We start from the raw sequence: 25,173 nt of genomic DNA, 5'->3' as shown, positions 1-25,173 counted from the left end.
GTCGATCCATATGAGTTGGCTGACTCATCCTGGATAAACGACAATCCGGCTATTCTTCCCACAATTACATATCCAGATATAGTCAACTACTTGTTTTTTTTCACCGAGCCCATACACAGCCGAAGATCTTAAATCCTACAAAGGTTTGGAGGCTGACAATCAGATGGCGTGTGGATGGGTGAGGGAGACGCAACATTTTCAGAAGAATCAGAACAAGAGACTTCGGTGATTTAGGGCTTTACAAATAAAATTTGATTGATTAATTGAATGATGCAACATGTGGTAGCTTGATAATAAGAATTATTATTTGCTTATTTTTAAAATAAGCAAACATTCAGAAAAACACCACAAGCAATACATTTTTTTACAAGTGACTATTAAAACGCGAATCGACTTACTCTGCTGCTTGAAACGAGGCTACGCAAACGTAACGCATCGCATTCCCCTTCCGTCACTAAATGATGCAAGTTGCAAGCACGTAGCTCGAGGTGCTGCCACCAGATGGTGCGGTGGTTAAAATGAAAACTAAGCACGAGACCAGATGGATCGGAAAGATGTGAAATTTAAGACCTTAACTCTAAAATTCAAGACATTTAAAGACCTTGAAAATCAAACTAAATATTTCAGACTTTTTAAGACTTTTTAAGGACCCGCGGGGACCCTAAATAAGTATACCATGGTCAGCTTGTCAGAAAACACTGTGAATGGAGGAGCGAACATTGAAGAGAGTGACCACATTTGTTAGCGTGAACGCAAACAAATTCTCTGATGGTTTAGAAACGTGTATTGCCACAATACGCATGTTGGCATGCCTGACTATAACATGTGTACATGCATCAGTGCAAATGAGACACTTCAGCCATGAACACAGCACACTGTACAACCTGCAGCTGAGGGCCAACACGGAGGCTGAAACAGCAAAGAGGCAAAGACTCCTCTGTGTGTGATTAGCACACATACCAGTGCAGAATTAACAGCCAAACAGAAGCATAGCTGAGTTATGCTAAACTATTTAGAACAGCTTAGCGTCATGGGAATGCGTACGTGAAATGAGACAAGAGGACGAAAGTAATGAAAGGACGGACAGACAGGCATCGCGTTAAGCCTCGGATCTGCCCGTACCTGTGTGCAGGTTGATCCTGAATGCAGTCAGCACGGCAGGACCATCTTAAGGAAGCAGATATAAACATTAGAAAGTGGTGTTATGGTCTTGCTGATAAGTAAACAAGCCTGTTTTGAAGTGCTGGTGGACATGATCAGTATCAGGGTCTCTCTCACTTGTAGTAATAGTGCCTCAGGGAAGCTTGGATAAGTTAAAAGAAGAAAAAAAAAAAGTCAGAATGTTCACCAAAGTGTTACATCCCCCCGTTGGGAACCACAAAACCCTTGTGACGTGTAAAGTGAAGGTACCATTCACCTTTTTTTTGTCCCCCTGATTTAAAGAAATAACTATTAAAACATGAGTTTTAATTGAAGAGTTCCAATAAACTATCTATTTAAAAAAAAAAAAGTAAAGTATGATTCAATTTAATCCATCAACTTCCCTTAGAAGTCCATGAAGTCATGATAGTTGATGAAATTCAGTTTATGGAATGCAAGTCTGCAGCTGCTGTAGACACAGTCTTATCTTTGTGCCACACAACTATCAAAACTTGAAATAGCATGTCGATATTGGGTGAAGAGGTGATATATGTGAAATCCACAGCGGTTTCCAAGGAACACTAGCACATCCAGATTAGGCTCAGTTATAATCGAATTAAGAAGCCTTTACCTGATGAGCCTGTTTTCCCGCAAAGGTAACCAAGTTATCCCGTAAAGGTTATTTGGTGGCTTAGCAATTGTTCAATCAGTTTAATCCACCAAGAAAACCGGCCATATACATATACAGCAAAGTCAGATGCTGGTTATTTCTTTAAAAAAAATGTTATTTGATCAAACACAAAACAATATTACGGTGTAGACTGTGGGAATGAGAAGAAAGGCAGCTTTGTATGTGTTTTTTTTTTTGTGTGTGTCTACAGTAGTGCCACCATCACAGCTCTAATACAATTACAGGGTCAGTTTCCATGGCAACTCTTTGGCTCTGTTTCTACTCCAATTGGGAGATGACTTCATCTGGATGCAGATCGGCGTGTGCGATCAGCATTGAAGAAAGCACATACAGTACATGAAAAAAGCCCATAAATATTAAAAATCAATAAAAGCTGTAGTGAACCTATAAAAAACTAAGGTATATAACTATAATCTGTATCATGATTGAAGGGCAGGATTTTGAAAGAGATCCTGGGTTTTTCATTGAAGAGGCTGTTAAGCAGAGGTGGGCATTTTACATGTTTGTTTGTCAGTCAGTCATCAGTGATGGGCCTCCTCTTACGTCATCGTCGTCAGCCATTACTCCAAGCCAAAAATTGTATTCTTGGTCCGTCACTTAGTCAGCCAATTGTTGGTCCGTCACTAACTCCTGTCATCATAGCACTGGGTAGCACCCATATTATGATATAAATGACAGAGGAGGTTTAAAAACTCGTAAAGAAGTAATGGCATCCCGTCAAATGTAAAAACCCTGCATGCTAACTACTGAGCTGTGAATAAGGTAAAGTTAAAAAGAATGACAAGAATGATTAGCTATAATACAGCATGGACTAAAACTGCATGTCTGGTAATTGCTCAGATGGCAAACCTCGCTCATTGTTATTTCTCTTCGGGACGATCGAAGGATTTTACCTGCGCTGAGTAGTAGCGCGGCAAAGCTAACAGGCTAATATAAACGCTAATACCCACGGGCCGTACGTTTGACACCCCTTCTCTATAGCTTAGGCTTGAACATAAATCAAATGCTAAAATTTACAGTCTTCATTCATCCAAAATAAATGGAAAAGTTCATACACACCACCATCATACACACCACAATTCCTCGTGTGAATTACCTTGGCACCAGACTGCAATTACCAATCGCGTCCACTAGAGCGCAGTTATAATTCAGGCATATACCTATGATGCTGTTTTGTTTTTTTTTTCCCCTACAGAAATGGTTGCCCAAAAGAAACATATGAACTGAATTTTTTTTCTAAGGGACAGTTGATGGTAGCCCAATAACCAGGGATGGGTGGCAAATACGGCCTTGTTACCTTCTTTGACAGGGGTCGCCGACCCAAAATGTTGAAAGAGCCATATTGGACCAAAAAACAAAAAACAAAAATGTCTGGAGCTGCAAAATAATTAAAAGCCTTATAAAGAAGGCAACACATGCTGTATGTATCTATAATAGCTATATTAGCCTACGATCAAAATGATTATCGGTAAGTTAACTACAAATAAATAATGATGTTTCATGATTAAATGTTTATTTTTACTGCAGCGCATCCAGTCGAAAATTACGCACCACGTGACTACTGCGATGCAGCCTCAAGTTTAACTTCATTACAATATTAAAGAATTATGTTTCATTGCTTTGATGAAATTAAATAAAGCAGATTTTTGAAGTTTTTATTCATGAGGATTCGAAAAAACAACAAAATGGAACGTGTATAACGTGCCCCTTACCTGAGCAATAGAGTGCAATAAAACGCAGCCTGCATTTATAAAAATAAAACATCAGCCACATACCCGCATAAAGTCTGTTCAATATCGATCACATCACACATCGCAGGCAATTGTGTATGCTGGCGCTGAAATAATGTCCTTGATTTGTTGATTGGCGATGTTGCCTGCCATTTTAATCGTTCTTCCCTTCACTGTCTAGGGCCTAGACTCTAGGCGTGTCTTTTCTTTTTTTTAATTTTGTATTATCCCGGTTTTGTTCATGAAGCCTGTAAAGAGGTGTGCTGATATGTTGATGAATGACTCCATGTAGTTACCATCTGTGAACGGTTTGGCACATTTTATTATCTCCCGGGTTGCAACGAAACTTGCAGCAGTCGTGGAGTTTGGAGATGCAATCCACTTCTTAAGTATATTTTTGCGCTCCTCTAATTTCTGCAGAAGTAATGCAATCGCACTTTTTCTCTCATTGCCAACTGGGTAATCGGCTGTAAATGTAGAACGCCTTCCCTGAAAATGTCGTTCCACATTGCTCTTTTTGTTATTTGACAACTTCTCGCTACAGAGCAAACATTCAGGCAATCCTTCTGCATTGGCAACGAATGCAAATGATTGGGTCCGAGAAATGTTGAATCGTCTGTTCTCCCCAGTTATTTTTCTCTTTTTCCCTTTGGGCGGCCCTCATGGCCGCCGGTTTGTTTACAACGGCCACTTGCCTGGCATCCCGCCCTGCTGATAGAAACGCGTGTCGCAGGCTATGATGTAATTTTTCGTTGACAGAAATGTTGAAATGTAATATTTATTCTACACATTTTGACAGCATTGGAAAACATTAAGAATGTTTTTGTCACGTTTGTCCCCCTACAGAAACCATATTAAAACATTTAAAAAAAATCCGCCCCATCTTTTTCAATTTTCAAACATTTTTGAAAAAGCTCCAGGGAGCCACTTTGTCTGTCGTTGTAATCATTGATAAGACATCCTGTCAGATATCCGTCGGACAAATGCTCCCCAGGATCTGACAGAATTACAAGCCAACTGACAACGGAAATGAACAACAGACCAAAGGCTGTCTGACGAACCACCAGACCGACAATTCCAATTTTCACCGTGAAAAAAACTGCCTAACGATGATGATGATGAAAGGGGGGTCGGTGGACTGAAGATGTGCAAAAAAATGGAAGGTACCCACCTTATATGACAGTTTAAACATTTCTCAGAAATTTCAGAGATTTAACGAGGAGACTAACTGTGACGATTACAAAGATACAATAAAATGACGGAAGAAATCTACTGTTGCATCGGTCTTTGATAGTCGTTTTTTTTTTGTTATTCGGCAGTTCGTATGCAATTGCAGTCTGTCTGTGACAGACAGTCGGGCAGTACTGACAAATTGCTCATCTCTGCTGTTTAGGCCTCCACCCATGAAGAAGCATAAGCAAATGATAAAAGGTGCCACTCCAGGGGGTACCATAAAATGGAGAAACAAAGAAGACCTAAATTATAATTACTAAAAGTAGTTAATACTGTAATTATACTGCATATCCATTCACGTTTCCATTTGTATATGTTATATTTATGTTTCCCTTCATATTTTACATTTAATCATGTTATCTTATAAATTCAGGACAATGGTGAAAACAGTACGTTTTGATTTATTTTGCAACTGTCTGTAAATGTTGATGTGTGGAGTGATTCCAGGCTCAGGTTGGCACTGACTCCAGAAACTGCCATTAAAGTGCAGCATACGGTTGTACAGTTTAGATTTCAATCACAATTCAGGTTCAAAAGCATCTACAGGTAAACGATGAGCTCGTTTTAAAGAGTATCCGTTTGGCACGGAGAACACATGACAATATAATCGCAACACAGAAAACATGGTGTGAATAGCCAATAGATGCCTCATCATGGAAACATATAACCCAAGAACAGTTTGATAAAATTCAGATGTGTTGCAAAGAGAAACTTGGACCTGGAGTTGAATGAATTTAGGCCTTAAAGGGTTAAAGGGCCCATATCATCACATTTGAACTTTTCCGCGGTGAATTACCGTTGATACGTTGGCAATGTCAATTCTTATTAAACATGAGTCTTTCTTGGTATTGACATTGCCAACCAAGAAGTGAAACGTCTCGTTGGTAGAAGCAGTGCCTCTCACTGTGTGGATGCCACGCCTCCTTCATGACATATTTCAAAAGCTAACTGTCCATGAATAAACAATGACAAAAAGCCAAGGTTGTGGCAATCAGTAAGGGGAGTCAGAGGCAAAGTGAATGAAGAAGCCAAAAACAGGCGTTTTAGGGACAATAAAATTCAAAAGACGGGTCAAGATACTGGACACAATAACACTTGTTTCTCCTATCAAACCAGTCCCCTTGTGATACAACTACTCATAACAACAGCTCCGTGTGTGAATTAAGTACTACAGTGTAAATTGACCAGCTATGTGCTCCCAAACACATATTTTTGCCACTTGGACATTTTCTACATTAAAACTTTGTAACTAATAAATGAAATGTTACCATTTACTAGGCTGACAGTGCAAAACTCTGCTCCCCATTTCCGTAGTGAAAATGAAAGTAAAAATTTTGAACGTCTCTTCAGATAAGGTGGTCGTGTATTTACACTTGCACAGGCGATGGGTGTGGTGTAGAGGTGGTATGAGAGAATATTATCGGCATCTTGCCTTGCGCAAGCCATTTTTATCTGCTCGGGCAAGGCCAGTGCTGACAAGAGCAGAATAAGCAAAGAATTGTTGGAAATGCAAAAAATAAGAAAATAAGACTCTTAGGGTGCTTAGGGTGAGATTGACATTATAATACGGTTAATAGCTTGAAAAATTGTATTTTCATGATACAGGCCCTTTAAATGTTTTACACTACCACGTTAGTCAAGTATATAAATCCATGTTTGGGCAGCTGTGTATGAGGTACCAGTCAAAACAGAGCTAAAGCACAAGTGAGGACAGACCTTTTCCTCCCCTTTCACTCATGGCTAAAGGTCTGCTATGATACGCGCATCAACAAATTCGCTGCATACTACGGGAAGTTTATCAAGCTCCCACAGATTCGTAGAAATGTAATATAGTTCTGGTAACAAGTTCAGATTTATTTTTATTGCAGTTCAATCAGCAAATCTGTCTGACTACTATTTGTTCCCCCAGCCAGTCCAGATACACAAGTTAACAATATACAAGATACATCCATCCATCCATCCATCCATCCATCCATCCATCCATCCATCTACCGCTGTCCTCTGGGGTCAGGTTGCGGGGGCAGCAGCTTGAGCAAGGAAGCCCAGACTTCCCTCTCTCCGGCCACTTCATCCAGCTCTTCCGGAAGGATCCCCAGGCTCTCCCAGGCCAGCCGAGAGACATAGTCCCTCCAGCGTGTCCTGGGTCATCCCTGGGGCCTCCTTCCAGTGGGACATGCCCGAAACACCTCACCAGGGAGGCGTCCGGGGAGGCATCCTAACCAGATGCCCGAACCACCTCAACTGTATCCTCTCAACGTGGAGGAGCAGCGGCTCGACGCTGAGCCCATCCCAGATGACCAAGCTTCTCATCCTATCAGTAAGGGAGAGCCCGGACACCCTGCGGAGGAAACTAATTTCGGCCGCTTGTATCCGGGATCTTGTTCTTTCGGTCACGACCCACAGCTCGTGGCCATAGGTGAGGGCAGGAACGTAGATCGAGCGGTAAACATAGAGCGTCGCCTTTCGGCTCAGCTCTTTCTTCACCACGACAGACTGGAGCAGAGCCCACATGAGAGCAGACACCGCACCGATCCGTCTGTCGATCTCACGCTCCATCGTACCCTCACTCGTGAACAAGAACCCGAGATACTTGAACTCAACCACCACCCCAGTCTGCCGATCAAGGGGCACTGTCCCCGATGTCCACGAGATGTTGCAGAGGCGTGTCAGCAAAGACAGTCCTACAGCATCCAGAGCCTTCAGGAAATCCGGGCGGATCTCATCCACCCCCGGGACCTTGCCACCAAGGGTTGTTTTTGACCACCTCAGTGACCTCAGCCCCAGAGATGGGAAAGCGCACCTCGGGGCCTGAAGGCTCTGCTTCCTCAGAGGAAGACGTGTCAGTGGGATTGAGGAGGTCTTCGAAGTATTCTGCCCACCGGTTCACAATGTCCCGAGTTGAGGTCAGCAGTGCCCCATTTCCACTGTACACAGTGTCAATGGTGCACTGCTTACCCCCTCTGAGACGCCGGATGGTGGACCAGAATTTCTTCGAAGCCGTCCAGAAGTCGCTTTCCATGAGCTCACCGAAATCCTCCCACACCCAAGTTTTTGCCTTGGCGACCGCCGAAGCCGCACTCCGCTTGGCCGGCCGGTACCTGTCAGCTGCCTCTGGAGTCCCACAGGCCAAAAAGGCCTGATAGGACTCCTCCTTCAGCTTGACAGCATCCCTCACCGCTGGTGTCCACCAGCGGGCTCGGGGATTGCCGCCACGGCAGGCACCGAACACCTTGCGGCCACAACTCCAATCAGCCGCCTCGACAATGGAGGCGCGTAACATGGTCTACTAGGACTCAATGTCCCCCGCCTCCTCCGGGACGTGGGAGAAATTCTGCCGGAGGTGGGAGTTCAAACTCCTTCTGACAGGGGACTCTGCCAGACATTCCCAGCAGACCCTCACGATACATTTGGGTCTGCCAGGTCTGGCCGGCATCCTCCCCCGCCATCGGAGCCAACACAACACCAGGTGGTGATCAGTTGACAGCTCCGCCCCTCTCTTCACCCGAGTGTCCAAAACATGCGGCCGCAAATCCGATGATACAAGCACAAAGTCGATAATCGAACTGCGGCCTAGGGTGTTCTGGTGCCAAGTGAACATATGGACACCCCTATGTTTGACCATGGTGTACTGGGGTTCGGTGCGCCAAGTACAACATACATTTATTAATAATATGAAACAAATCCAATCATGAGGTCAAACCATGAGGACTAAAAATAACATTTCAGTGTTGAACAAGATCACAAGATTATAACATGGCCAAAATAAAGCCAAAATGGTACCCAGGGCCCCTTCGATTTCTTATATTTTAGAAAAACTAAATTTGAAACTTAATAAAAGATGGTTTATAAACATACTTGCATGTATAATTTATGTAACATAATTGCACATGTTTTCTTTTATAAACTAACAATCTACCTTGCATTGTTCCAATGTTTGTCGTAACAAGACCTCATTGATCCAATAAATGATACAAGATGATTTTGGTTGGTATAAGAGACATGCATCCTTTTAAAAGAAGATCATAAAAGCATGTAATTGCCACCACAGAGCTACAACAAATTATTTACGTCTATTTAAAGGGTTCTTCTTTTGCCACAAAGTATTTTTAATTGACCTTATTCTTTAGACTGTATGAACATTGTAAAGTTTGAAAAAATTGGAGATCAGGACAGCCACTGACCCAATCTTGTTTACCATATTGCTCACATCAACTCATCCTATCGCAATGTAATTGGTTATTAGCTCTCCCCTGTGAAATTAAAGACCTTTTTAACAAGCATTACATACAGAAGTGCAACTGCATGCATTCTGCCATTAAAATTGTTTTTTTCAATAAAATAAAAAAAAATTGCTGACAAGTTAAAGAACAAAAACAAAACACAAGAGGGAATGTCATACATACATATAAAGTTAAAAATTAACACACATGCACACACACACACACAATTTGCCATATGGCATACAGGTTTACTGGTGCCTAAGGGTGTCATGGGCATGGCGACGGGGCATAGCAAGTAGAGGAGGGTGTGGGAAGGGGACCAAAACATGCAGGAAGGCTGGGAGGTTGTGGCTCAAAAAATGAAAGTTTAATAACAAGATCAGAAAAGGAATGAATGAAGCAAATTAAAAAAAAAATCCTCCCACAAACACTGATTTTGGTGGAGGGAACTGCAACTGCTTCAGCTGAGTCGTCAGCAAGGTTGGACGTGTGCTTGAACGCACACTTGGATGTCGGCAGTGGGAGGGGGGGAGAAACAGTTAAGGGCAAAGTTCCACGCCCTGATCTCACAACACTTATCACTTGGGTAAAGAACATCCCAAGTAAGATGATCAGCAAATCATCTCCGAAGACCTCCATTTCAAACAAATTGGATAGGTCAGAAGGTGACTACATGTGGAAGAGTTACGAGGATGTTTGCGCAAATGACGAGCAGGAAGAAGAGGAGGTCCGTGAGTTAAATGCGAGGGGCTATTTGGGGTGTCGGATAGTGATGGTCTTATTTGGCTTTTCAACAAATTAATATTGAGCTGTGTCAAAAAAGAAAGCATGGAAACATCATATCATTTTATTGTTGCAACATTAGTTTCGGCATTTGCGTTATGCCAGTGCTTCTCAATTATATTTTGCCAAGCCCCCACGAGAAAAGAGAAAACTTTTCACGCCCCCCCCCCACTCGATGCGCTGACTATAAATAAGATTAATATCTATAAAAATGTGAAGTATACCTAAACCTATATCCATTTTAACATTAACAAAATTTTTAAAAAAAACAATATTAATCAACTTTCAACAACTGTTAATTATTTTTTACAGCGTTTATACGAGTTACAGCTTGGTCTAAAACGGAACAAAATATGTGCATCAAAGTGCATGAAATAAAAAAAAAAAAAAAAGAATAAAAATTCCAAATTAAAAAAAATAAAATAAAACAAAGCCCTTTACCTTGCACGGCACCTGATGCCAGTGTTTTTAGTGGCATCGCAGTCAGATTATCTGTCAAAGGAGTTGTATTTTGCCCCTTGGTGCTAAAAGCACAGAATAAGCCTTCGCGCAAGCGCAAGACGAGAATGCATAGCATCAAAAACGGTGGTTTGCATGCCATATGAGTACTGTGCTTTTTGTGGTTTATTTATTTCCTCTCATCACTTGTTGTCCAGATACTGTGTCCGTCGGGGTTGCGGTTTACTCTTCGCCCTTCGGTGGCTGCGACGCTTGTGTTGGTTTACCCTTGTTTGGTTGCGCAATGTTTGCTGTGGCTTTGCATCACGTGGTAAGTTGTGTTGTTTTATTTGTGTGCTATTGCTTTCAGTGTTTCTTCTTTTGTGATTTTTGAAAACCGTTTTTTTTGGTGTTATTTCAGAGATGTTTATTTCGGCATTAATACTTGATTATGCGTGCCTTTTATGGAGTTCACGGCCTGATGTGCTTACTTGCCGTAAACTTGTGCTTTGTTCTTGCCTGGCTGTGAAGTTTTCGCGGCTGTTTGTGTTGCCTGCTTACCAGCCAGCTTGCGGCGTCGCGGCTGCCTCTGTCATCCGTCCTTGTCCAATTCCCGCCTGTGGCGCGTTGCTTGCGCTTCACACACGATCTCGGCTAATTGCTATTGTCCATCTTCCGCTGTACCGGCTATGTTACGCACCTGTTGCTGTTTTTGTTACATGTTCCTCTCGCTGACCTCGCCTCCGCTCTCTGCCCCATATCGCTTGCCTGTCTGCGGCTCGCTGCGGTTGCGTCCCACAAAGGCTCTTCCCTTGACAGGTTTTGTTGCACTTTTCGCGGTCGCTTGGAGGGCTCCGTGCTGTGCTCCAGTTGTGGCTGTCACATTGTCCTGGCGGACACACGGGGTGGACGCCGTTTGCATTGCCATGACTCGACTCAAGTTGACACGGTCTCTTTGTTGCAGGTGAGTGTGGCCGTGGGTGAGGTAACCGATTCTTTGGAGTCCAACAAGGCTACGTCCGTTGCCCCTGCTCTTGAGTTGGCAGTCTCCTTGCCGCCTGTTCACAGATGAGGCGTGAAACACCGCTCTGCCAATCTATCTCAGACTGCTTCCTCCTCTAAGCGAGGTTATGCTTCCGGCTAGCAGTGGGCAACTGGGTTAGCGGCTGAGGTAGCCTTTTTCGCCTTCCCAATTGGAAGGGATGTCTGCACAGTTGCAGGAGCGCCTCCGCATGCCTGTTGTAGAGGAGGATGTCGCGTCCTTGCTCTTGCCACCAGACGAGCTCGCTCTGTGAAAGTTAACTTCTCTCACCGCGGTGGTTCCTCTGGGGCTCCTACACATTCGTCCCTACAGATGTGATTGAACAGCTTCCACTTGGATGCCAAGAGACATCAGCACCGATGCCTACGTGCCTCTTATCGCTGTCTTCTTGTGCTGGCCCCGTGGCACCGGCAGGCCTTTGTGGCCGCGAGTGTTCGTCTAGGAGTGATGCAATCTCGCCTGGAAGTGGTTTCCACAGATGTCAGTTTCTCTGGCTGGGGTGCCGTTTGGCACTACAGATTCACTCAGGGACATTGGTCATCGGCGGATACCGCAGACCACATCAGTGTCCTGGAACTTCAGGCTGTGTATCTGGCGCGTATCCACTTCCTGCTATTCCTTCGGGGTTGGAACATCATTTTGCAGTCGGACAACACCTCGACAGTTTTCCACATCAATCATCAGGGGTGTACCAGGTTCATCAGGCTGCTGTTGGTCGCTTGAGTCCTTCTTCAATGGGCTGCCGCCCACAGAGCCAGTCTGCAGGCAGCCTACTTTCCAGGTGTCCTAAATCAGGTAGCGGACTCGTCTCGCAGGATTCCAGCGCCAGGGGAGTGGCCTCTGTACCCGGAGATTTGCTCGCTATATGGGCTTGCGTCGGTCAGGCAGAGGTCGACCTCATTGCCACAAGAGTTGACTCACTGACTCCTTTGGTTCTCCCTGATGGGAGTTCAGCAGTCCACTGGGGCTGGATGCCCTGGTGCAGCCTTGGCCGTTTTGTCTCCTATAAGCCCCTCCCTTCCCCTGATCTGGATGGTGCTACGGAGAGTCCTTCAGGAGGGCCACACACTGTTGCTGGCGGAACCTTTTTGGCCGGCACGGATGTGGTTCCCTCAGATCCACAGCCTGTGTTTTGCATCTTCCAGCCCCGTCAGATCTGTTATCACAGCAAGAGGGATGAGTGTAGCATCCCCACCTTCTTCGACTTTGTGTGTGTGTTTGGCCTCTGAGGGGCCCGAACCATTGCTGAGCCGCTGCTCTGAGTCAGTCAGGCACACTATTGTATGGTCAATGCCAGGGCTCCTTCTACGCGGTTATTGTATAACAACAGGTGGAGGTTGCTTGTGTCGTGTTGCACGAAGCTTGACGCGGACCTAGTGGCTTGTCCTGTTACCGCTGTCTTGGAATTTCTGCAGTCTTGCCTGGACAAGGGTTGCTCACCTTCCACATTGAAGGTTTATGTCACTGCCAGGTGGTCCGCCATGTGTCGGTTGATGGCGATTCGTTACGGCGCCACCCGCTTGTTTCTTCATTCATGAGAGGGGCCCGGCGACACCGACCCTACAGTGCACCACGCACCCCTGCCTGGGACCTGCACGTGGTGCTTGAATCCTTGTGCCGGCCTCCTTTTGAACCCCTGTGTGAGGTGCCTCTCAGGTGGGTTTATCTGAAGACTGCATTTTTGCTTGCGGTTGTCTCGGCCAAACGTGTTGGGAATCACATGCCCTGTCCTGCATCAAGTGGCACCCTGATGGGGGCGCGGTCACTCTGTGGTCGAATGCCGCTTTTGTGCCGAAAGTGCGATCCTCTTCCTATGCCAATAAACCTTTGCGCATCGCTCGTTTTGTGCCCTCGTCTGGGAACGCTGGGACACCTGCCGACCTCTTGTGCCCTGTGCGGGCACTGCGTTTTTATGTGGATGCTCCAGCGTTGTTTCATCTCAGCTTTTCGTTTTGTACGGGGGACCTTCCAAGGGCTCCCCTCTTTCCAAATGTTTGTCTCAATAGAGAGTTAACGTGATCACGCATGCTTGCGGGGATTTGGAACACCCCTTACATTCGTGAGTCCGCGCCTATTCTACTATGACTGTCGCAACTTCTTGGGCTGTACTGAAAGTGGCTCCCTTGGAAGATGTTTGTGCTGCTGCTTCCTGGTCGTCGCCTAGCACTTTTGCCAGGTTCTACTGTTTGGATGTTGCTGCCGCCCTAACTCTGTCTGTAGTCCTGGCCTCCTCGGAGTCGTCTATGTGAGGTTGAGGTAAGTACTGGGGTGTCCTCGTGACCTAGCTGTTATTCATCATTCTGTGCTTTTAGCACCGCCTCTGGCGGTCTGGAGGGGCAAAATAGAACAACAGTAACGTTGTGGGTCTATGAGCCCCAGATGACCGCCAGAGTTACTTGTCACTCGGATTCCTTGTCTCTGCGATGTTCACGCGAGTAGATTCTGAGGGACAGACTACCAGGTGGCGCTGCCTTGTATATGTCCCTGGTGTCATATACATGACGTTTTTGATGGTATGCATTCTCGTCTTGCGGTCGCCCAAAGGCTTATTCCGTGGTTTTAGCACAGCCTCTGGCGGTCATCCTGGGCTCGTAGGACCACTGTTACATACGTAACTGTCGTTTTAATAGACACAATTGTAGATTTGCTTTTGATGACAGCCTGACAGTTGACGTTTTTACTGATCACTTTTGAACAAACCAGCTCCTCACATTTTTGTTATTGAACCACAAATTCATTAGAAACAGCCCGTATGCCATGGTGTTTGATGTCACTAAAATGGATTACCTAGCGGGTGAAACACATATGAAGGGCGTGGATGAGCCCAGGGAAAAGATATTGTTTTTGTTTGTTTTTTTAAAACCTTTGATGCACCTGATTTTTTTTTCTGTTTTAGACTAAGCGGTAACCCGTATAAACACTGCAAAATACAATTAACAGTTGCAGAAAGTTGATTTATATTGTTTTTTTTTTTCTTTTGGTAATGTTATAAAGGATACAGGTTTATGTATTTGTATACAATTTCTTTTTTGTATTGTTATCCAATTTCTTTTTTAGCTCAGCCCCTGTTGGTTTTAGAAGCTTTGTTTCTAGGTGTTGTATATAATCTTGGTGCCATGGGCTGATGTATAAACGGATGGTAAATTGCCCCCTTGCGACTGAAGCTAGAGGGCAGCCATTTAACATTGCAATTTTTACTATCAATGTCTGTTTTTGTTTGTTTGTTTTACTGAAAACACTGTTATCAGTATCAGTGTTTTATACCAGGAACCAGTATTATTTAATTAGAGCCTTTTAAAAAAAATGACTTCATAATTTGCATCAGCCATTCAGAGTATATTACCTCCAAATCGTGAATTATTTCACTTATTGTTATGCCAGTATGTCACACACTGGAATTTTTTACGTCAAGGCTTTAATTATTGTGAATTGGCTGCAGGGAAATCAAAGTATTCGAGTTAGGTGAACTTGATGAGTTGCAACATAAGAAGTCATCACTTCTTCCTATGTTGAGTATGTGGCATTGTTGGCCCATTCCAGTGCTTGTTCCCCACAGACCATGAGCATTCACACCTGTCCTGCCAACATCTTAATCTCTATCAAATTATTTAAATATAAAATGAATCATGTTTTTTTTTTCAGTGCAGATAAAAGCGATGTAAACAGAGGATTGAGTAAATATGTGTTAATATTTTGGAACACTTAGAAGGTAATCCTATTTTAGCGGGAGTAAGAAATGTAAAGGTAGTGCAACAATACAAGCATCTGTTTATGCGTAGAACATTAAGTGAAAACGAGTCCTTTTACGAGAGCCATTGATGCAAAAGCAATGGGAAAATGATTCATTTTCATCAAGCCAGCATCTAAAAGCATATGCGTAGCTGGGTAAAATATCCCTAATGGACTATGTTTGCTGGCTATTGTTTCACACCACAATGAAAGCGATTTGGTGTTTGGTCAAGAAATACTGGCTGTCACTTAAAAACTCCCATTAAATATGGATAGCAAAAATAACTTATATTTTCCGTTTGAATACTTTCTTAATGTTTGAGCAACCCTCTGGCTGTCTGACATACAGCTTTGGTTATATGTTGTAAAAACACTTCAGGTTGACCCCACAATTTGTTTTGGAATGGCAATTATTGAGCCAACAAAATTGAAAAAAGGAGAGAAGCAGTCTAAGTTCTGGTCCAACGCATTTGACTATGAATATCAACAGCAGCCTCTACTCAGAGAAAGCACAAAGTTCACATAGACGAGTCTGTTCGTGTTTGCACCAAAATACATTTGAGACTTTAACACAACCCTAGTTGTTTATTAGAATATAGTTTTCTTAAAAAAAAAAAAAAAGGTCACGTTATAAAAGTCGCTAATATATAACCGTTGACTTGATTAGTGAATAATTGATTTCATGCGGACTGAGCATACTTTGACACAAATCAATGAAGATAGAGAGAAAAGAAACGATATGTGTGCACAAACAAATGGGCCTACCGCCAGTGTGAACGTCTCCTGCGCTCTGCAGCTCGATCAAAGTTTCATCCCTCGTCTTGCCCGTTATTCTCCTCATTGCGGCCAACCGTGTTAACAGTCAGCGCGAGTGTGACTGGGAGACACAAAACGGCGATGCCACAATGGCACTGTCGCCTCGAAAAGGCCTCCAACATGGACGCACAGCGTCAATAAAAGAAACGGGGAAGCATCTTCAGCACGTTGTAAAAGACGCCTGATGTAAGCGATCCCTCCAAGCTCCCAGACGTCGCCTGAGTAATGAAGGTACTCATAAAAGGGGAGTGGCCACTGGCCAGGAGGCTTTCCATCGGCTCAATGTGGAAGAAATAGACAGCGAATGTGAGTGTAAAACAACTTACAGGCAAGAAATTGAGATCTTAATTTAATCATAGATTGAATCAAGCAAAATCTCTTAAAACGAGGAAATAATTTTCGACCACGAGGTGCTCTCTAAAAAACGGCAATTTGTATACAACAACGGTATCTTGTGGCCTACATTGGTAGTGCATCTTAATTTTGGGGTAGAAGCAGCACTCGCCATCTATGCTGAAGTTGCTGTTGAGGACAGATATTATTGCTCAAATTTCACTAATCTCATACAGCTCAATTATATGTCCTGTTTTGGGTCACAAGAAAGTGAGCGATTAGGTCTTCCGGGCGTGGTGTGTGAATAGCTACTGTATATACATGTTTTTGGACGGTGGGAGAAAACCCATGCACTCATGAGGAAATCTTATAAAAGCCTCAGAGCAAAGTTAGAAGAGTCAAAGCCACAACCTTAAGAGTGAATTTCAATTCCTCACTTAACATTACGTAGTAATAAACTGCCAAGAACACTTTCTCCACCATTGGTTTCCTCTTCAAAACTAAAGGAAACTCTGCCAGGAAGGGGCATAAGAGATAAAACGCCACAATGCTGTCAAGTGAGAATGCATGAAAATTATACATAGCAATTCCTTAGAGTGTGAAAAGGGCTCAAAATCTGTCAGTTAACATACATGCATTCACTATTGGCTTCCCAAGTATGTTCATTATAAATTCCATTGTCAACCAGGGTCATTTAAGAGTGCAGTGGTTTTAAGAACTATTTCACGGTCATTGCTAAGCAATAACAGAAATTAAATTGAATACTTAAAATGAAATAATGAACAGATGCCAAACTCATGGTCCGGTAGCCAGATTCATCCTGCCACACTATTTTATTCAAGATTCAAGGGATTTCTTGTTATATGTATACTTGTACCACACGATGAATTTTTTATTTCTTCTCCGTGTGGAAGTACTCGGCCGAAAACGTGTCGGACGAACTATTGCTTATTGGTGTTCGCCTTATTGGTGAACACCGGCGAGCAAACACACAGGGGCGAGGAGTCTGATAAAAAGGAAAAAAAACAACAAGTTTGGAAGAATTTCAATCGTTTGAATCTACTAGCAGGTGGGATTCCATTCGTCTTCTTTGACACATCTAGATTGAGACGCGATGACAGCGCTGAAGTTGGTTTTACTGGCGCGCTGGAGATAAGATATCAGGTTTCAATTCCAGCCTAAAAGCCTTTAGATGACAATGTTAACCACATCTTTCCATGCCAAAAGCCTCTGCCTTCATCAGGCCCTAGTATACCATACGAGATGTAATTTGAGACCTTTTTTGGAAAATCTTATTAATAGTTGGTGATTAATAATCGTGATCGTAATATTGACCAAAATAATCAGGATTATTATTTTGGCCACAATCGTGCAGCCCTATAACCAAGCAATAAATAAATAGCAATAAAAACCAATAAACAACAAACAGAGACAATGGTGCTAATAATGTAGTGCAGAATATCATTTAGTGCAAAATTTTAGTGCAAGTTATTGTTTATGAATGCAGTAGGAGGCAGATTAGTTCGTGAGGGATTTGTTGAGAATCCGGATGGTTTGTGGGTAGAAGCTGTTTGCCAGTCTGGCAGTCTTGGCCCTCAGGCTCCTGTAGCGTCTGCCTGATGGTAGCATTTCAAACAGATCGTTTTGTGGGTGTGTCTTGTCCTTGATGATGCTGTGTGTTCTCCACAGAACCCTGGTGTGGTAAATGTCCTGCAGTGAGGGTAAAGCTGCTCCACAGAGGACTTGGGTGAGGGCGGTGAGGACTTGATCACACACTGGAGAGCCTTCCTGACTTGTGCCATGCAGTTTCCGTACCAGACTGTGATGCCGTACCAGACTGTGATGGAAGTGGAGAGAACACTTTGGAACGTGTATATGTAGAAGTTTTCAAGAGTCTTTGCTTACATGCCAAATTTCATCAGTCTCCCAGAAAGTACAGTCTCTGTTGAGACTTCTTGATGATCTATCGAGTGTTGTGGGACCAGGTGATATCCTCGCTGATGTAGGTGCTGAGCAATTTGAAGGCTCCCATCTGCTCCACCTCAGTCCCATCGATGAATAGTGGTTTGTGTGGCTCCACCTGCCACCTTGAGTCTATGATCAGTTCTTTGGTTTTGTCCGTGTTGTGGTGGAGATTGTTGCTGCGACACAAGGTTTTCTACCTATTTCCTCTATGCTGTCTCAGCCCCTCCAGTGATGACTGTAGTGTCGTCCGCATATTTAATTATGCTGGTGTGTTTTTGGGAGGCAACGCGGTCAAAGGTGAAGAGTGTGTAAAGCAGGGGCCTCAGCACACAGACCTGGGGTGTCCCTGTGCTTAAAGTCCTGGTGCTGGATGTGCGGTTGTGGACTCCGACTGATAAGGGTCTGCCGGTGAGGAAGTTCAGCATTCAGTTGCAGAACTGGGGTGCCAGTGATAAAAAGCGCAGTGGCTGTAAAAGGATGGGCTGAAAGACAGCACAGAGACGTTAATCATGGCAGCACAAGAACAGGCCCTCAACTTAAGATCCATCAAGGCCGACTATACTAAATTTTGTCATTTTCTATGTTACTGTATATAAGACGCACCAACAGTTTGGCGACAATGTAAAAACTATAGCAAAACAGAATGAATCTCATCTTTGTAAATTATTTTCTTGTGGTCATGTACGTCAGTTATATATTTGTTGCAGGTTAATTGTGTTTCAGATTTCCCTCCTCGTGAGTGGTCAGTGAACACAGCGCCAGTGTATGCTCGAAGCAGTTGTTTTCCCTTTTATTCTTAATGCAGTTCAAGTTCATTTTGCCTGTGCAGTCAATGAGTCAAATGGAATACATTTCTGTGTGCTTGCACCAGAGCACATACCTTGCTGCTTTTATTTGAAGCAGATGGAGACATCATAACCATGACATGATCCTCTCTGTTTTAGTAATATTCCTGTGTGAACGAGGATAGATTCGGATGTTGGTTCAGTCTGCTCGCTTCTTTTATTGAAAATAATGCTGAAACAACCTAAACTAACACAAGCTGCCGTTTGCTACAACAGCACTGACTGCTAACAGCCAGCTGACATCCGCCCCCTAGCTCGTATCGTTAAGGTAATTGGAGAAAAAAAGTATGTCTTATTTGTAGGATTACGGTAATTGGCTGCTTGCAGGACAAATCTTTACATATCGAAATCAATTATGAAGCTTCAAATGCCCTCCATGCATTTTCTTTTGGATCTTACAAGCAAGCTTTCAAAACATGACTTCAAAAAGAAATGTAAGTGCTAATTTTTTCATCAAGATCACATTTATGCTAATGCTAGTCAAACAAACTAGCTTTGTGTACAATATTAAGGTTTACATGTGATATCATTTGATCTTGTTTTGAAAATGTATAGTATAGTATAGTATAGTATAGTATAGTATAGTATAGTATAGTATAGTATAGTATAGTATAGTATAGTGTTGTCCGTTCCCGTATAGTATAGTATAGTATAGTATAGTATAGTATAGTATAGTATAGTATAGTATACTACAGTCAGAGAACTTTTTTTCAAAGTCTTGTGTGCCTCACAGTGGATATCTTTGGAAGTGTTTGTTAACTAAGACCAGTGATACGGTATCAGTAGTGTTTGCAGAGTAGATTCAACCAGCTGCCTCTTTAAAAACATAATTAGATGGCAATTGCTGTTTTTTTGTTTTTGTTTGTTTTACCTTCTTGGCATGCACGGAGGATAAGGTCTTTGGCTAAATCATGGGACATGATGCATTTGCATGTCTAAATCAATTATTACGCTGAATTTTGAGGATGTCGCTACTTCTGGGAGATGATTGGAAAATGGATGAACAACAACAAAATTATCTCTGTGAGTGGCCCATTAAAGGTATGGTTACATCCAAGTCTTCTCATTAATTCATAACATGTGAGATAGATGCCTTAAATTCAAATTTTACAGTTTCATTGAAGTTAACCCATGAAATGAGGTAAAAGGGGAGGAAACGAGGAAATATGTTTTTAATATGTTGAATTGAGATTGCCTTTCCCTCTGTGGTGTTTAAAGGACAAGGTGTTAGATTTCGACCGCTTTTCATCACGAACAGCAGGAGGTGCTGCATTTACCATTCTATGTAGCTTTAACAAACGCATGGTCACCACACCCCATCTAATAATATCATTTAATGATAACTAGACCTATGTTTATATTTACAGCATACTGTTGGTCTTTAAGAACACATTCATTTGCAAGTTTTTGAAATTTACAATCATTTAATATATTCCTTTTTAATGAAAAATTGTTTAAATCTTACACACTGTCCCTTTCAGGGCTATCTTCTCATCATTCAATATTCATTTAAAAATAATTGCTAGCCAGGTAATGATCTTAAAGTCCAGGGAGTCACATTTCTATTTTCTTGTCAACTTTTTTTTTTAATTTCCCCATTCTCTTTAACTATTTTCAGACACAATGATCAATGTCTACTGTAACTCCTAATGCGCAAAAAAAAAAAAAAAAAAAGTTCCTTCAGTGTACTAAAATAATTCTATCTTTTTAGATAATCCTAACCCATGGTCACATTCAAAGCTCACACCATTAAGGACTCATCAAGAACAATTGCAATCTGTAACAGGTAAGAAAGTCTTAGTTACAAAGAGTTTTTAACAAGAAAAGTACTTTCTTCTTCTTGCCCTCACTTATGATCATGAGCTGTGGGTCGTGATCGAAATAACGAGATACCGGAAACAAGCGTCCGAAACTAGTTTCTTACACAGGGTGTCAAGGCTCCCCCTTAGAAATAAAGGCGAGAAGCTCAGTCGAGTCACTGCTCCTGAGTTAGCTCGGGCATCTGTTCATGTTTAGAATACCTCCTAAGTGAGGGCATGTCCCACTGGGAGGAGGCCCCAGAGCGACCCAGGACACGCTGAAGAGACTATGTCTCTTAGCTGACCTGGGAACACCTCGGGATCCCTCCTGAGTTGGTGGCCGATGTGGCTGAGAAAAGGGAAGTCTTCCCTTCTCTGCTGAAGCTGGTGCCCCCGCGAAATGACCCCCGATAAGCAGAAAAAGATGGTACAGTACTGAGGTTGAAATTGAATATTGTCAGTCGTTAACTGTATATAAAGGTCAAGTGTGAAAAGAAATTACCGTAACCGTTCTACTTTTATGATTGAAACAAATCCATTCAATGACATGGCGAGTAAGAGCTGTTAGATTTTTTTTTAATGCTTTATATACTTTGTTTGCTTTTCAGCACTAATGCGTGAAATGCTCACCAAACAGGAGATGATACTTGACCAGCAAAACTGCAACTACTGAAAGCCAGGCAGCAAGATGTGGCTGATTATCAAATTAATGATGGTCTTTTGCCCATAAAAGACCAACAAGGCCTCCAGAATATTGAAGCCCAAATCCAGGAGTCGGATTTCAGAATGAAACTGGTAAATTGTTATCTTATTTAGGGTGAAATTTCACCATTGTGTACAAATGTTGTCTTTATCAAGGCTCTATGCTACTGTCATAAACATTTTCATGGTATCATGTCACGTATGAATGATTTCAGTTTAAATGCAGCAACAGTGGATTGCTGTGGTAAGAGAGATCCATTTAAAAAAATATATGTATATTACTTTATTTTTATTACTATTTCATTTTGAAATGATCCGGAACTTCTAACATCTTCAGTTTTTAGGGGGAGATACCCCCCCCCCCCCCCCCCTTTCTATATAATGCATTATTGTGTCTGTTTGAAAGAAAGGGAAAGGTAAAATGCTTCTGCAAACAGTTCCAGCAACAGCTATTAGGCAGATATTTTAGTCAGTCTTTTTATTAGTCGACTCACCCGACTTGATAAACTTTTTGTCCCAGTCCTACTATACCGTCAAAAAACACAAGCATTTTTATACAATATATCATATGTATCCGTGTTTACATTTCCAATTTTAAAGAATGTGTAATAATCTAGTACACCCGTTCCCTACCTAATGATTTGCATTAAAAACTAAAATATATATATATATATATATATATATATATATATATATATATATATATATATATATATATATATATATATATATATATATATATATATATATATATATATATATTTTTTTTTTTTTTTTTTTTTTTTTTTTTTTTTCAGATAAACAACCTGAGTCTGATTGGTGGAAGCGATGTCAAAGACACAGTGTGGCGTCTAATGAAAAAAAACAATGTCCAACAGCCTGGCAAAGGAGATTAATTGGAGAGGTGTGAATGGCAAAATATCAATGTCTTCCCTCCAATTAAAGGCTGTCCTAATTGGTAAATATTGGGCTTTTTGTATCCGTTCAAATTTCTGATGGTTTATGTATAAAAGGCCCCAAATATTTGTGTCTGCTAGATTGTAAAGTGTGGTTTTGTTGTTTGCACAGTTACGTGGACCGTTTGATTGCCGTACCTTCCGGGTCACATGACTGCATGCTTGCGTATGCGAAAGTCAGTGATGTCCTGTTCACCGTGCGGTCGTGCGCTCGTACAGTCGTGGAAGTTGCGCATTTAAGTTTAAGTACAGAGTTCATGACAAAAAAGTAAGTTTTCTATGTTATCTATTGTATTTGTTTGAAGCCGTTAATTGTATGTCTGTTTCGCGTCCTTATTTATGTTCGTAAAGAATCGCGATATTAGACCTATACTACTGTTGGAATGTGTGCCATTGTTGTTGGCCGCTAGAGGTCTTCATAGACCACATAAATATTTAGGGATTTTTCAATGGCGGTCTAATTAGAATGTTAATACTGATTGTGGCAGTGTGATATGTATCTATTTAAGATGTCATTTAAGTGCCATTATTTAGGTTGTATTTAAGTTAAAGTGATCATTTATATTCAGTTGCATGTCAAGGCTTCAATATTATTCCAATTACTGATATGTATAATTTACCTATTATAGTCTATACTTATCTTTGTTATTTGATATTTCAGACTCTGCATCTGCCGATAAATACTCACTTCTGTATGTTTATCTCCATTATCATCATTTCACCATTCCACCTGTTTGAGTACAAAGATCCTTTGAACGAACTTTTCTTCCTGTATCCTTACAGATACACCGTCCTGTACCCGGTAGACACCTTAAAAGAGCCAGCAACCCAAATCCACCCCAACAGTTTATATAATTGCTATTCTTGTCTTTTGTGCTAAAAGAATCTTTCTTTTTTAAAATGGTTGTTCATTTCAGCTGCTGTCAGGAAAAACCCCCTTACAAAAACAGCCACCGAACATGACGTAGAGAACTTTATAAAAAGATGGTTGCAGCTGGGGGTTGATAGAGGAGGAGGAAGAAAACAGCGATTCCAGATGAGTGACTATGTCTAAATTAAAGAAAAAAAAACTTGCAGGAATTTGCAGGTTTTAAATTAGTGGTTCAAACCTGTAGATTTTCACCCTTTTTATGACGTATTTTGTTTAAGAATGTTTGTTGTTCAAGCTTATAGTTTTGCACTTTCACTGTTAGTACTGCCTGTTTTGAAAAATAAACCAATCAGTTTTGTAATTAAAAGAATATTGAGTCTAGTGTTTTAAACACCCATGTGCATGCAAACATTCAGTTTCACATATGCAGTTTTGCATTTTTCACTGGTGTTTCTGGAATGTTAAAACATGATACATGAGTATTTTGTTTAATATTTAAAGCATCGGTCACTCGCCATTTTTAGCACCCCCCCACATTCAACAACTGAGAAAGTAGGACTGTACTAAAAAGATGCCTTTATCTAGTGTTTTAGCAACAATCTGGAGTGTCATGTTTCAGCATTTCACAAATACTGATGAAAACATTCAAGATCTCCTTGACAACAACACAGCCTTTTATGGGCCGCATTTGGCCCAGCAACACATCTTAGATTTGAAATCGGTGTGTAGCGTGTGGGCCAGAGCTGGGGCAGCAGGAGGGTTTTACATTCATATGGGTATGTAGTGTGTGGGCCAAAGCTGGGCCAGCAGGAGAGGTTTCAATTAATATAGATATGTAGTGTATGGGCCACAACTGGGCCAAAATATTTACAACAAGACTGCATGTGGCCCAGAAGTGAACCACAGCCATTTTTCAATCATTATAAACATACTGGGCCATGTTAGGCCCAGTATTGTTTAATTCAAACGGCATGATGTATTTAGGCCAGAACTGGCCCGAGGACCCAGCCGTATACTGGGCCAGAAGAAGTGCAAGCTTGTGGCCCATATAAGAGCCGGATGAATTTTGCTATGTGGGCAGGGACCGTCAGCAAGTTATACACGTTATATTATGAATTTAGTAATGAAATATATTCATTAAAAATCAATACAATTATTTTATACCATTCTTTTTGTTGTAGATCATACCTGCAATGCCCTGACTACTACAGGTGACCTTTTTGTGAAGACACTTTATATGGACATACTATGCCTTTAATAACTAAAAATATTCACTAAAAATCACGGAATTTTTTTTTTAATCTTCCTTTTTGCTGTAGTAGGTCATATTTGTAATGCTAACTAACTGCTACAGGTAAGTTCTTTGTGAAAAAAAAAAACACTATATGGACATGGTACGTAATTAAAAAAAAAAATAAAACTATACACTAACAGTCAATGAAATGATTTTGTATCTTTCTTTTTGCTGTAAGAGGTCAAAATTGCAATGCCCTAACTACTACAGGTGAGATTATTGTGTAAAATGACTTATGGACATGGTATGTAAAAAATATTCACCAAAAAATCAATGCAATTATTTTTATTTATTTTTTTTTGCTGTAGTAGGTAAAACTTGTAATGCCCTAACTACTACAGGTGAGTTTTTTGTGAAAAAACACTTTATATGGACATGGTACGTAATTAAAATATAAAATATAGTGAAATAAATATAAAATAAGAGATATATTCACTATAAATCAATTTGTTTTCTATTTTTTGCTGTAGTAGGCCATATTTATACCACCCTAACTACTACAAGTGAGCTTATTTTGAAAAAATACACTTTATGGACATGGTATGTATGTATTAACTGAAAATATTCACGAAAAATCAATAAAATG

At 41.6% G+C, this 25,173-nt stretch overlaps 1 protein-coding gene and 1 long non-coding RNA gene across 3 annotated transcripts in view; one reads left to right on the top strand and one right to left on the bottom strand.

The window, feature by feature from the left end:
- Positions 1-16,035, bottom strand: part of ano5b (anoctamin 5b) — a 44,716-nt gene extending 28,681 nt beyond the window's left edge. The window contains exons 1-2 of one of the 2 annotated variants that reach the window (XM_088413224.1): positions 15,772-16,035; positions 1,123-1,167 (exon numbers count right to left, since the gene is read on the bottom strand). In XM_088413224.1, coding sequence (XP_088269350.1) covers positions 1,123-1,167; positions 15,772-15,847 — 121 coding nt within the window. In that variant the 5' untranslated portion in view covers positions 15,848-16,035. The remainder of the gene's footprint in view (positions 1-1,122; positions 1,168-15,771) is intronic. The other variant, XM_088413225.1, reaches the window with a different exon arrangement.
- On the top strand, positions 13,386-23,601 carry LOC148425014 (uncharacterized). Its single transcript, XR_015865382.1, has 7 exons — positions 13,386-13,533; positions 20,677-20,751; positions 21,373-21,559; positions 22,264-22,424; positions 22,535-22,690; positions 23,084-23,114; positions 23,206-23,601. It is a non-coding gene; the product is annotated as an uncharacterized LOC148425014 (long non-coding RNA).
- Positions 23,602-25,173: the final 1,572 nt, after the last annotated feature.

Source organism: Hippichthys cyanospilos, chromosome 4 (assembly GCF_059441005.1).
Source record: "Hippichthys cyanospilos isolate Australia breed blue-spotted pipefish chromosome 4, RoL_Hcya_1.0, whole genome shotgun sequence".
Classification (NCBI taxonomy): domain Eukaryota; kingdom Metazoa; phylum Chordata; class Actinopteri; order Syngnathiformes; family Syngnathidae; genus Hippichthys; species Hippichthys cyanospilos.
This window is presented reverse-complemented; position numbering and strand designations above follow the sequence as displayed.